The sequence below is a fragment of the Dipodomys merriami genome, unplaced genomic scaffold, assembly GCF_024711535.1.
Source record: "Dipodomys merriami isolate MVZ:Mamm:240054 unplaced genomic scaffold, mDipMer1.0.p SCAF_143, whole genome shotgun sequence".
Taxonomy (NCBI): domain Eukaryota; kingdom Metazoa; phylum Chordata; class Mammalia; order Rodentia; family Heteromyidae; genus Dipodomys; species Dipodomys merriami.
In genome coordinates, this window is record NW_027202749.1 from 212546 (window position 1) to 226151 (window position 13606).

Sequence of the window (13606 nt, forward strand, 5' to 3'; positions counted from 1 at the left end):
CAAGTGGTAGAGTGCTACCCTTGAGCAAAAAAGGTCAGGGACAGCACCCAGGCTCTGAGTTCAAGCCCCAGAACTGGCATACACACACAAAAAGATAGCAAACCAGAGTATTGGAGATGGTGCCCCTATGCCTTCTCAGAAAGCCTGTGTAGGTATAACAGGAAGACCACAGAAAGAAAGCCTGAAGTCATGGAGCCCAGGGGCTGCAGGGTGGGAGGTCCCAGAGACACAGGGATATGGTAGTCCACATTTGTGGGCCACAGTGGTGCTGACTGTCCTGAGAGAAGAGCCCTGTACACTAACCCTGTGTCCAGCAGACAGGGCATTGGATCCTAGAATGATTTCATCTGCTATCATCATTTGAAGCGTTCATAAATACCTAGTACCTAAGTTAAATGGAATACTAATTCAAGTCATAGATGACTGTTTTGATAGCACACATTTCTATTTTGCACGTAGAAAATGTGGAGAATTACAGGACCAAGGCCCTGTGACTAACTGACCCTGTTCTGTCTCTCTGCAGGCATGACAGGACCATGCAAGATATTGTTTACAAGCTGGTTCCAGGCCTCCAAGAAGGTGAGTTCAGGAGCCCTCTGCCCAGGTCCTCACCAGGCCGGGGCTGTGGCCCAAGACCTCTCCCCTGCAGACTCTCATCTCCCTACTCTGCTCTTAACACTGGGTTCTCCATTGATTTTTCCAACATGTGCAAACTGTTTTGGTTCTGGAAAAAGGCAAAGTATACCTCAAAGTAAAGTGTCAAGACCTTAAATCTGTACAGTGGTTTCCTTCATGGGTAGCACAGATGTGTGAGAGGCCCTGTCCACTGTCCAGTGGCTCTGCCTGCTGTCCGTCTGCTCCCCCACCCCTTCCTGGTGTTTCATCTCTGAGGCTGTTTGTGAGGGCCACAGATAGGATTTTTTTTAACGCTTGACCATAATGTCCTTAGGACATGTGGGAAAGTGGTACGGACTCCCTCATGTCGCTTGTCCACTCACGGTGATGTCTCGAGTTGGCTCATGTCAGCTTTCCAGTTGTTTTGGTCAGGACCCGCCTAGGGTCTGTGCCTGGAGCTGACTTGCAGGCCTCCTCTGGGTCTCTCCCCTCTTGTCTTTGCCTTGTCCTAAGGTTCTGGACTTAACAGGGGACTTGCCGTGGCATCTTCGCATGTGTTGGAATTTTTGGTGCATATATCCGGTGGGCCTGTCCAACTCCTCGGGTCCATGTTTTTGGCAAGCCCACTGCTGGGAAGTCTCTTTTCTTGAGTAGGTGGAGTCACCTTCTGAGGAGATGGTGCCTTATTGGTGATTCCTGCCAGGCAACAGCAGTCCTGCGTTCATGGGTTTCTGAATCGTAATGTGTTTATAACGACGATTGCTGCTTGGTCTCCCAGTGATCCTGTTTTGGAAGAGAGGCAGAATAGATGTCAAGTCTGTACATTTGCGTGATAGCAGTGGCTCATTCCCTGGCCAGCCGCACGGCCTGTGTTCTCCGTTCACTGCATTATCTGAAGCTTTGTGGCCAGCTGGCATCTCACATTTGGCTGGAAAGTCAGAGTTCTGCGTTCACACCTCGGGCATGCGGAGGCACGGGCTGCCTTGTGACTCGGCTTCTCACTGACCCTCACAGAGTTCACAGGCCGGCGTGTTCCTGATGCAGTGCTCTCAAACTCTTAAGTTACAGCCGCTTGTTACTCTTCAGGATTACTCTGGCTTTGAAACCATCAACAAGCGGTAAAGGCCGCCTGCCACTTCTTTGGCTTTCTTTTTTGTACAAGCAGTTGTAAACCTCATTTCTCAGGCCAGAGGTCTTTAGCTGGACGCTCAGGTAGACTGGGTCGTGCTTTAACCATGGTGGTGCTGCTGTGAGGCGCAGCATCGGCTCTGGGGGTCCCTGGTTAATTCTCGCAGGACAGCTGCAGGGCTCCAGCCCCTTCCTGGAGCTCTGCCCCGGGCCCTGCTTGCCTTGGCTCTCACTTGGACCCCTTGGTAACAGGCTTCCTCCACAGCTCCACTGTGGTTCTGGAGCCCGTGACACCTGCTGACTTTTTCTGTTCCCTTGCAGGCAATTTGGTAGAAGTTCATTTTCAGTTATTCTTTGGTATTAACTTCTTTCCCTGAGGCAATATCTTTATCTAAACTTTATCAAGATGCCTACCACCCTCCTGCTTTTCCTTCACATTGCTGTGGCTTCTGTATCCACAAACACGATGTGTGTTCCTCCAGAATGCATGCTGTATCTTTTTTTTTTTGGGGGGGGGTCCAGTCGTGGGCCTGAACCCTGGTCCTGGGCGCTGTCCCTCAGCTCTTAAGCTCAAGGCTAGCACTCTACCTCTTGAGCTATAGCTTCTGGCTTTTTTTGCTTATGTGGTGCTGAGGAATCGAACCCAGGGCCTCAGGCACGCAAGGCAAGTGCTCTACCACTGAGCCACCTTCCCAGCCCACATGCCATGTCTTTACCAGTCTTCTACCAAGGGATATTGAATTTGTGTCTCATCTTTTACTTTTTAAGAAAGGTATGCAAATGGGTGAAAATATCTGTTGGTTTCACTGTGGAAGCAGACCAAAGTATCTACCTTTTTATTTCTTTCTTGTGCCTGATTGCACTATCTGGAACAGGAGTTGGCCCGCTTACAGCACAGGCCGCACCTGACTCACTGCCTGCCTCCGTGTGGCAGGTGGGCTCAGAACATGTGCTTCAGTGTTACACAGTTGGAAAAAAACAAAATAATCTTACTTTGTAACATGAAAAGTACATAAACTGAATTTCACAGTACGTCAGTCTCATTAGAAGCCAAGTATGGCTGTGCACACTTATAATTCCAGCCCTCAGGCAGCTGAGGCAAGGCCCTCCTGGGCCACATGGTAAGACCCTCTCTCAAATCCCCTCCTCCTCCTGGGGGTTGGGGGCTGAGGGCTCATGCCTTAATTCTAGCTACACAGGAGGCTAAGATCTGACAAAGTCAGCCCAGGCAGGAAAGTCTGTGAGAGCCTTATCTGCAGCTAGCCACCTGAAAACCAGAAGTGGTTCTGTGGCTGACAGTGGTAGAGCACTAACCTTGCGCAAAACAGCTCAAGGACAGAACTGAGGCCCAGAGTTCAAGCTCCACAACAGACAGGCAAAACAACAACAAACCCTCACCCCCCCAAAAAAATAAAGTTTTATTGAGACACAGCCGTGCTTATTTGTGAATGTATTATTGTATGTTATCCTCCCGTGGCAATTACGTATTTGCTACATATTATGTGTTATGTGGTCACTGCTCTGATACACTGCTCAGCACAACAGATTCTTTTTTTTTTCCCCCAGTCCTGGGGCTTGAACTCAGGCCCTGGGCGCTGTCCCTGAGCTGCTTTTGCTCAAGGCTAGCGCTCCACCACTTGAGCCACAGCCACTTCTGGCTCTGTGTATGTGGTAGTGAGGAACTGAACCCAGGGAGGCCTCATGCATGCGAGGCTAGCTCTCTACCCGAAAGCCATGTTCTCAGCCCCAGGACAACACATTTCTCAGCAGGAGACAGCCCTTTGCGTGCAGTGTTACACTGTGGTGAGACACCTTGGGCTGTCAGCACATGTCCAACATGCTAAAACAAGGAAAGAAGAGAAAAATAACCCTAAGTGTTAGCCTGCTGCTGCTGACCAGTTGCTACTAGTAGCAGAGCACTATACTCACATGCAGTGATGTGTGGCTACTCACTGATAAGCCCAACACACAGAGACATGGTATCTAAGAAAAAACAGGGGGGCTGGGGGTTTAGCCCAGCGGAAGGGCGCCTGCCCGGCGCGCGCAAGGCCCTGGGTTCGATCCTCAGCCCTGGGGGGGGGAAAAAACCCGGAAATTTTACTGTAGAATAGGTCATCAAAGAATCTTTTCACAAAAGCAAAACACAAAGATGAGGCTATAAAGTAAGCTGCTCATTGGCTCACTTGTCAGCCAAACAGGCAAAGCACTTATTTACTGACATGAATCAATTAAGGCATCTGTGACTGCAGCAACTGAAGAAACATGACCAGAGGAGACACACTTACTCAAATGGTTAGCTTCTGGGTAGGAATGCTCTGGGATCAGGGACATTGGGAGCAGAATCAGCAGTTGAGTATGGAGTGATCTTTCTTGGCATCACTAATGCTGCCAAGACCTTGTGTTCTGTCAGTGCTGAGCAGAAGAGGAGCCTCTGGGATAGTCTTCTTTCAACGCTTCACAGCAGGATAGCCAAAATGTCTAGCTGCATAAGTTAACAAAACTAGCAAGAGTGTAGTTTTGAAGCTCATTGTAATTCACCATCAGGTGTTTACAAAGCTTGTGGATCTTCCATGCTATAAAGCCATACTGTCCATGGTACACCTCATCTGTGCCCATGCCCATAGCCACCATTGACTCTAAAGGCCCAGCGAACATCCTGGCCTGTCCACCACATTTCATTGATTTGGCAGTGATAAAATGAATGTGTGTGGTTTTTTTCTTTATCTGTTTGAGCAGAGGGCAGAGATGGCAATTTTCTGAATGAGAAGAACTTTTAACCATCGTTGTCAAACATTGAGTGGTTTTGGAAGTTAGCTTTTGCTAAGGACCTAATAAAGCTGAATATTGAGTTCACCTTGATATTTTAAGACAAAACATTTACATGTAGAATGTATTGCCAACATCAAGCTGTTGCTCACCTTTCCATCAGTATAACAAAATCACCAGCTTACCAGGAGAAGAACTTTATTGGTTCATTTTTGAGGTTTCAGTCCAGAATCAGTTGATCGTATGGCTTTGGGCCATGCAAGGCAATGCACTGGGAGGAACGTGTGGCTGATCCTACAGTACTTTTTGAACAGTAATACAAATGCAAAAATATTTCAGAATCTATTGAACTGTGTGCACATAAGGAGCTTTTACACCTATTCTTCAGTTAGAAGTGATTAATACACAGCTGAGTAGCATGATAACAAGCAAATAAGCTGGAAGAACTTCACAGAGCTCCATGACTGCATACTAAACAACAGCTCCCAGGGTCCTATTCCTGCACGCTTTCCACATGGGGTTCTCTCCACAGCTTTTTTTCTCACTAGCAACAGCATTTAAAGTTGATAACCCAAATCTACAACTTCCTTCATATGCTGTTTGTGAAGCTTTTCTATAATTCCTTGCCTACTAAAGATGACAAGTTATCTGTTAATTTTTAATAGCGGAAATGAGGAAACAGCGGGAATTCTACCACAAGCTGGGAATGGAGGTTCCAGGCGACATCAAGGGGGAGGCGTGCTCTGCAAAACAGCATCTAGACGCCCGGAATGGTGAGTAGCGGCCGGCGGTTTGATGCCAGGAGCGCTCCTCTTAGGCTTCCCCTCACAGAGAGCAATGCGACCGGTGGAGTGGATCATGGAGGGGTAGGGAGCAAGAGGTCCCTGAAACTTGGGTTGCGGGGAGGGTGTCGGGGAAAGAGGAGCTTTATGATAAAAGGGCAAAATGACAGTTTGATTTGGACATGAAGTTAGTGGCACATTAAAGTCTTTATCATGAATTATTCAAATAACTGAGTGGACCACACATGGATCGGGGGATCATACGTGTTCCTAAGGGTCCTCCAGAGGTGTCTGGGATCCTGCATTCAGACAGTTGGGTTCCAGGAGCCAGTGTTCTAGGAAGGCTTCTGGGTCAGAGCCAAGGGCCCTGGGATCTCATTCCATTCCCCAACCCCCAGATATACGGCACCAAACCCGGCTTTCCACCTGCTGTGCAGGCTCACCCTGTGCCACAGAGGAATGACCTTGGAATGGCTCAGACTCACTGGGTTCCTCATCTCCAGCAGCCTTCGTAGACTGAATGTCAACAGCATTTTGAGGGTTCTGTGGACTCTTAAAAATAGTGTAACATACTGCATTTCGTGACTCAGGTTGGGTATCCTTCATCCAAACGGCTTTGAGTCTGGAAGCATTTCAGATTTGGTGGCACATTTGCATACAAGACAAGCTGCCTTATGGAATTTCAAGATACATTTCATATACCCCTGTATATACATAGGCCCAAGGGTATGTTCATACAGTATTTTCAGTGTGTCTGTCTGGCTTTGACTGGCCTGTCACAAGGGGTTGGTTGTAGAAGTTCCCACGTACAGCTCAGGAAGTTTGGGGTTTTGAAACATTTTGGATTTGGGATTGGGAGCACTCTGAATGGTTTTTCTGTTTGTGCTAAAAGGTGAAACCAAAGCAGATGACAGTTCAAACAAAGAAACAACAGAAGAGAAACAGGAAGAAGACAATGATTACCACCGGAGTGACGAGCAGGTGGGGTGCTTCCCAGGCTGGCACTCCACACTGGGGTGTCTCGTGAAGCCATATCCGAGTTAAATGCCTGGGGGTTTTCTTCCTCTGTCTACCTTTTCTTTCTTTGTCTTTTTTTAACCAAAGTAATATGGAGTGACTATAAAGCATATCAAACAAAAAATTACAGGCTGCCCCCTAGTGTTGATAGTTTAGCACCCCTGCAGGTTTGTACCATTTGTAGTCCATTTGTAGTCCTCTGGTGGGTGCTTTTCCATGCATGAGAGTCAGCCTGCAGGGTGGGGGACGGTCCAGGTCTCCTTCACTGTGTCATCAGATGAAGACGACCACTAGACCAACTGTTAGAGAGGTGCTGCAGAAGGACTTGCTAAAACTCCCTAACCCTGCTTATAGAACTTTTTTTTTTTCCCTATTGGTCATGGGGTTTGAACTCAAGGCCTGGGCGCTATCCCTCACCTCTTCAGCTCAAGGCTAGCGCTCTACCACTTGAGCCACAGCTCCATTTCCAGTTTTCTGGTGGTTTACTGGAGATAAGAGTCTCACGGGCTGGGCGCCGATGGCTCATGCCTGTAATCCTAGCTACTCAGGAGGCTGAGATCTGAGGATCGCAGCTCAAAGCCAACCTGGGCAGGCAAGTCTGTGAGACTCTTTATCTCCACTAAATCACTAGAAAACCAGAAGTGGCGCTGTGGCTCAAGTGGTAGAGCGCTCGCCTTGAGCTGAAGAGTGCAAGGATAGCGCCCAGGCCCAGAGTTCAAGCCCCACGACCGATCAAAAAAAAAAAAGGAGTCTCACAGGCTTTCCTGCCCGGGCTGGCTTTGAACCATGATCCTCAGATCTCAGCCTCCTGAGTAGCGAGGATGACAGGTGTGAACCACTGGTGCCCAGCAGAACAAGCAGTTTTTAAAAGCATGTGTATAAAGTGATTGATGTACAATTCCTTCTACCTCAGTGAGGTAGAGCATACTTCTAATTTCAAAAAGGCCACCATCCTCAATGCAGGAACAGGTACTTACCCAGGACAATCCCTGGGAGTTGACAGAAAATCCCTTACTGTGCCACCTACACGTTCCAGGTGAGCATCTGTCTGGAATGCAACAGCAGCAAACTTAGGGGCCTGAAGCGGAAGTGGATTCGTTGCTCAGCCCAGGCGACGGTCCTGCACCTGAAGAAGTTCATCGCCAAGAAGCTCAACCTCTCCTCCTTCAATGAGGTAGGCAGCCATGCACTCAGGAGTGGGGACAAGGCATTTCTCCTCTGAGTAGTTTTGGAGATTGTGCGGGGAGAGCACAGTGTGGACAGTTTCATCCACGGTACTGCCCGTGTCCCTCAGTCAGGACAGATCCCCAGGGATGGATCCGTCCCCCAGACTGTGGTGTGAACACAGCCTTGTGCCCTCTGAGGACGAAGGGCTGGCTTGGCCCCAGCGTCACTGTGTGGGCAGCGGGAGCGGCCAGCTCCCAGCTGCCTCTGGCCCTTGAGGAACATCAGTGCTTTTGTGAATGTTCCTGATCCTTTGTAGCTTGTGCAGCACCGACTCCTGCTCCCAGGAGGAAGGAGGCCCAGGCAGTGTCATTCTCACCGTCGCCCTCGGCGTCGTCCCTAACCAAAGCCCTTCTCCCACAGCTGGACATTTTATGCAATGAGGAAATCTTGGGCAAGGACCATACCCTCAAGTTCGTGGTTGTCACCAGGTGGAGATTCAAGGTGAGAGTGCATGGTACTTGTTCTCTCTGTGATGGCTCCAGTCGGAGTCTGTGGTGATGCAGCAGAATCATTTCGAGAATCATTACCACAGCCGGGCACCGGTGGCTCACGCCTGTCATCCTAGCTACACTGGAGGCTGAGATCTGGGGATCACAGTTCAAAGCCAGCCCAGGCAGGAAAGTCTGTGAGACTTTTATCTCCAATAAACCACTAGAAAACCAGAAGTGGTGCTGTGGCTCAAGTGGTAGAGCGCCGGTCTTGAGCTGAAGAGCTGAGGGACAGCACCCAGGCCCAGAGTTCAGGCCCCACAACCAACCAAAAAAAAAAAAATTACTGTAGCCAGAGTCTCCCTTTCCCCTTCCTCCCCCCCACCCCAAGAGACCAGTGTCAGAGGGTGCAAGTTTGGGGGAGCGACCCCTGCCTGGGAACAAATCTCCAAATCCTTGGGCAAGAAACAAGCAGTGAATCTCGGACTGGGAGCGATCTAGCTGAGCCACCGGCTAGAAGGAAAAGAAAAGCAGCAGCTAAGTGGGCCCAGGGTCCACTGCCTAGGGACGGAGCTGACCAGTGACCGGGGGGTATGTGAGAGAGAACACAATAAGGACCAAAGCCAGTGTGGTGGGCAGGAGGCACTGGCTACCCGGACCTCTTCTAGGTCTAAGGAGCCACGGCCCCACACCCAGTGTCACCCAGGACAGAAAGCTCCAGCCTTCCTAGTATCTCTCTGCCCTCTGAGGAGATGGCCGTCTGGCCGCCGTGGCTACCCACCCCCCCCCCCCTGCCAGCAACTGTCTCTGTCTTGCAGAAGGCGCCCCTCTTGCTGCACTACAGACCCAAGATGGACTTGCTGTGACCTGGCAGTCTCGGCGCCCTCGGGGCTCCGTGCGGTGACCCTGCTATGGAATGTCACCTCTTGGGTGTCATGCGGACCAGATTTCTGAATAGAGAATATTTATAACTTTTGTATGAGAGAATCCACACCCAAGACACTACCAGCACGCGTTTACAGAGGATGAAGACACTTCGCAGTTCTGTGTGACCGCGCACACTCGTTTCTGCTCCGTCTCCGGCCAGAGAGCGAGTGCAGTGCGATGCGCTTCCACCACCTCACCCCTGTCCAGGTCATGAACAGCTGAGTTCGTTTTGGTTTAAGTCATGGATTGGGTTTCCTGATGAGCCTCAAAAATACTTGTATTTTTATCGCATCCTTCCTAAGTTATTGAAAAAGAGCCTTTTCATGGTAAATAATATTTATGTTGCCTTTAGCTTCCTGAAACTTAGAAGATATATAAAAATTTAATTTAAAAGCATACCCAAAGAGGCTTGCAGTAATACTATGATTTAACCATGGTGATGAATTTCCACCTTGTAGGATACAGCCAAGGCCTGCACTGTGTCCTGGGCCGGCCTGAGCAGCCAGGTGGGCAGGGCTCCTTTGTCATCCAGACGTGACCCCACAACAAGATTCCAGCACGCTCGGCAGGGCAGACCAGAGTAGCGCTGGCTTGCAGAAGAGTTCCTGGTTTAGAAAGGGCCCAGATGCCTGGAGTCACCATCTGTTCCTAGCTCTCCCTTCCGTTCTGCTGCTGGTGCGCCGTGGCAGTGGCTGTTTGGTGCCTGCGGACAGAGCCCAGCCCGTGGGGCCACGCCTGCTGGTGTGCCCCCGTGCCAGGCTTGCCCTCCGGCCAGGGGCAAGGGCAAGGGTGGTGTGTGCGCTTCGTGGCTCGGCCGAGTGCTGCAGGACTGGGCCGGGCAGGCCAGGCCGCTTGGCTCTGCCAGGAAGTTGCTTTTTAGTCACAGGCAGGCGGCCCTTTGTTAAGCCCTCTCACCTCCCAGTGTAATTGGGTTCAATTTTTAAATTGAATTAGAGGATCAAATCGTTGCCACCACATGGATGTTTTGTCCCTCATGGCAGAGACGGTGTGGGGCAGGAGAGCAGAGGAGAGGCGCTTTTCTGTGGTGGTTGGAGTCCCGTGGGAAGCTGCACTGAGCACTACTTCTTGATGATCTGTGGGCTGGATTCTTCCCTTCCTTCCCCAGGCCCTGGGCAGATGGCAGACGGCCCCCAGGAGGCCCACTCGGCCCACTGCCCTCCAGCAATTGCTGGGTAGACAGAGGGCCCCAGTGTGTCCATGAGTCTTCACCATAGCCACTGGAATTTCTTCTTCATTTGCTTTGAAAGTTGGTTGGGCTTGCGACAGCTAGTTTCGTTTCCTTTTCACATACACAAAATGTTAGAAGCAGCAACTGATGAGACTTAAGGTCAGTGATGAGGAAATGTCCAAATTAACTCATCCAAGCAATCTTCAATGTGAGGCCTTTCTTAAAATAAAAACAAGCTCTTTGTTAGTAATTGGTCAAAATTCACCTCTTTATTTAAGCCCAGGACTCTCTGGATTACTCAGTTTCCTGAGCTTGCTATTCATCCAAATCGTTTCTAGAGTTACTTACTATATAAGGGTTTATGAGTAAATATTACCTGTCTACCTCAAAACACATGACACTGCTGAAGTACCCGGCAGGACCCTGTTCTCACAGTGCAGCTGAAGAGTACCATTAGGTTTAGGTGTTTTCTGTATGGTGAAACTAAAGAAGGATTAAACGGTTAGGAGCCTCCAAATTCAAATAAAGATAATTTACAGTTCTGATCAAATATAGTATGGCTGTATAATCTCATGACATGCATTTGTAACTTTGTAGCTACCTTTGGAATCACTTGACTTTGCTATGGTGCTAAGTTGACAAATCTAAGTTGTGCAGCAGTGCAGACCTCCCGTCTGGGCGCTGCCCCTCACAGCCCTGCTCTGTCACCATGTTAACCTGATAAACCTCAGCAGCAAAAGTACCTATTTTTCTAAGATTCCATCACACACCTGGCTGCACTGCAGGTGTCTCCCGGTGCCCTCTGCCCTTTGGTCTGACCTGTAGCCTTACCTCGCTTGGAGACAAGCAGAGTGAACCTGTGTCTGATGGAAGCTTCGGGCCGCCTCTTCACCCCTGCCGAGCTCCATGTGACAGCATGAGTTCCAGGCCCTGTTAGCGATTGGTCCTGTTGAGTTTCCCAGCAGGCCTAGCTCCTTCGAAGTCGTTTTCACAGCTGCTGCACAGGAAGCCCGGCGCTGCCGGAGGACCTGCAGGCCCTGGTGCCGGTGCCGGTGCCGGTGCCGGTGCCGGCGGCCGTGGGACCAGCCTCCCAGCACTGGTCTCGCCAGACACCATTTTCATGAAAATAGAACTCAGATAGAATATATAATATTGAATTTAAGATTTGGGGGGTTAAAAAAGAAAACTTTATAAAATTATTTATTCTATTTTAAGCCTTCTATCATATTTTCCCATCCAATCGTTTGGTTTCCGTGGTCCAGCTTTATTTACAGGCATATAAAATGAAATTGTGAGATGTTTTGCAAGCTTCTTTTACTTTGTGTAGCCTTCATATGTTTTTATAGGGATGAAGAGCATTTTTATGCTTTTGTGCAATAGGTTCCAACATGCATTTATTAGATGTGTTTTAATTGTGATCTAGCATCGATTCTACTAAACTGAAAGGGAATATAGGTGGAATTTCAAGTTATGTGTATTCAGCTGTTTTTTTTTTCTTTTTCGTTGTTGTTATAAGAATGCCGTATTGGGCTGTGTGCATGAATACTTGCCAGCAATATCCTGAAACAAGCATCCAGGCTTACCCAGGTCCTGGTGCCAGAGCCTGTGTGCGCATAGCCAGGCCACCCTGGGGTTGGGACCGTGTGGCCTCAGCCCACAAACCTAGTGGCCTTCCTTCATGGCTAGCGAGCTTGAGGCCTGGCTTTGTGTCAGTCTTTGGAGATTGGTTTGTTTCTCGGGGCTGGACGGCCTAGGAGCGAGCCAACAGATTTCTACATAGTACGTAGAGGTTGAGTGTGCTCCCAAAGCATTAAAAATAAATAGAGTGCAGATAGCTAAATCACACAGAACAACCAATTTCTCTGTTTCCTCAGGAAATCATGTAAGCCCCACCACATCACATGTGACCTTACTCAAAAACGTTATTTCTCCACCTTGATACTTAAATACACCACATGAATCAACCGCTGTCTGTAGTTTGAAAACACTTGTTTCACACGCTTTGCACGCTGCTCTCCCGCCAGGCCAGGACCGGGCCACGGGGGTGGGGGCTGGGCTGTTCACGCTCATCCCTGCCACTCCCAAGAGTGCACTGAGGTGTGTGTAGCTTCACATAAATGTCCACATCCCAGCTCTCAGCTGGGCTCCAGATGTGTTTCCACAGTGAAAATATGTCCAGCCAGGGACGGTCCCATGAACTATCGCCTCAGAATGGTGAGCAGAGGAAAACGCCACAGTATTGAAAAGGATGATGCAGATACAGATTCTGATGTTTGATTTGAAAGTTTACATTTTTTATGCTTGTGTTGGTGTGTGATTTTTGTACCATCGGTGGCTAGTTTTTGTCTAAATCTTTTTTGGAATATTGCTTAATGTTTTGATTTTATGATAGTGAAGCTTGTATTCAGTGTTTTGCCAACTAATATTATATGCTTGTAATAAAAGCAGAAGAAAAACTTGACTAAGAATCTCCCAGGCTGGAACTTTATTATATAGAATACTTGTAAGAACGTAAGACAGTCTCATGGATACAGTTGGCCTTCTGTTCATCAGATGCTACATCCATAGATTCAGCCAATCATAGATTGAAAATATTCAGGGAAAAATTCATTTGAACTGAAAATACAAACTTTTCTGTCACTCCTTAAACCATATACCATAACACAGCATTCATATGTATTAAGTATTAAAGTATTACAAGTAATCTGTAAAGTACGCAAGAAGGTGTGCATGGTTATAAGTTAATGCTAAGCCTTTTTTTTTTTTTTTTTTTGTCAGTCATGGGGCTTGAACTCAGGGCCTGGGCACTGTCCCTGAGCTTTTCAGCTCAGGTCAAGTGCATTACCACTTGAGCCACAGTGCCACTTCTGGTTTTCTCATGGACTTTCTTGCCAGGTCTGGCTTTGAACCATGATCCTCAGATCTCAGCATCCTGAGTAGCTGGGATGACAGGCGTGAGCCACCCGTGCCCGGTGCTCTATGCCATTTCATAGAAGGGACCTGAGACCTGCAGATTCTGGTGTTGGTAGAGAATCTAGCCCTGGGATGCTGAGGTACAGAAGCCTGCCACTCAGGTAGGCTCACCCATGTTCATGTACTCGGCACAGGAGCACATGCTCACTACATGTGTGCATACTACAGCCTGGCCACACATGCACACAGGAGCATACTGTGCATGTACACAGCACGGTCACGTGTGCAGGAGCACATGCTCACTGCATGCATGCTCGCTGCACACAGGAGCGCACTACGTGCATGTACCCAGCACGGTCACATGTGTGCATAGGTTCACTGCGCCCTCCTAGGTATACCACCTTTTTTCTTTACTCTGCACAGCATTTGTAACATGCTGTCGCTGGAGTGCACTCAACTGGTCTGCAGTTGTCCTCTGGCGTGGAGCAGGGTGTGATGGCAGGCGCTGGGAGCAAGCCCGCTGGTTCTGTGGGTGGCTGGCTGTAGATATGGTCAAAAAGGGAAAGAACACGTGCTCGCCAGACTTACCAGGGGTTTTTTTTTGGGGGGGGGAG

General features: G+C 48.9%; 1 protein-coding gene across 4 annotated transcripts in view; it reads left to right on the forward strand.

Moving 5' to 3' along the window:
* The window catches only part of Pcgf3 (polycomb group ring finger 3), a 30310-nt gene extending 17579 nt beyond the window's left edge, over positions 1 to 12731 (forward strand). For all 4 annotated transcript variants that reach the window (XM_070021628.1, XM_070021629.1, XM_070021627.1 and 1 more), the window contains 6 exons: positions 524 to 579; positions 5175 to 5282; positions 6184 to 6272; positions 7345 to 7482; positions 7896 to 7976; positions 8782 to 12731. In XM_070021628.1, coding sequence (XP_069877729.1) covers positions 524 to 579; positions 5175 to 5282; positions 6184 to 6272; positions 7345 to 7482; positions 7896 to 7976; positions 8782 to 8829 — 520 coding nt within the window. In that variant the 3' untranslated portion in view covers positions 8830 to 12731. The remainder of the gene's footprint in view (positions 1 to 523; positions 580 to 5174; positions 5283 to 6183; positions 6273 to 7344; positions 7483 to 7895; positions 7977 to 8781) is intronic.
* Positions 12732 to 13606: the final 875 nt, after the last annotated feature.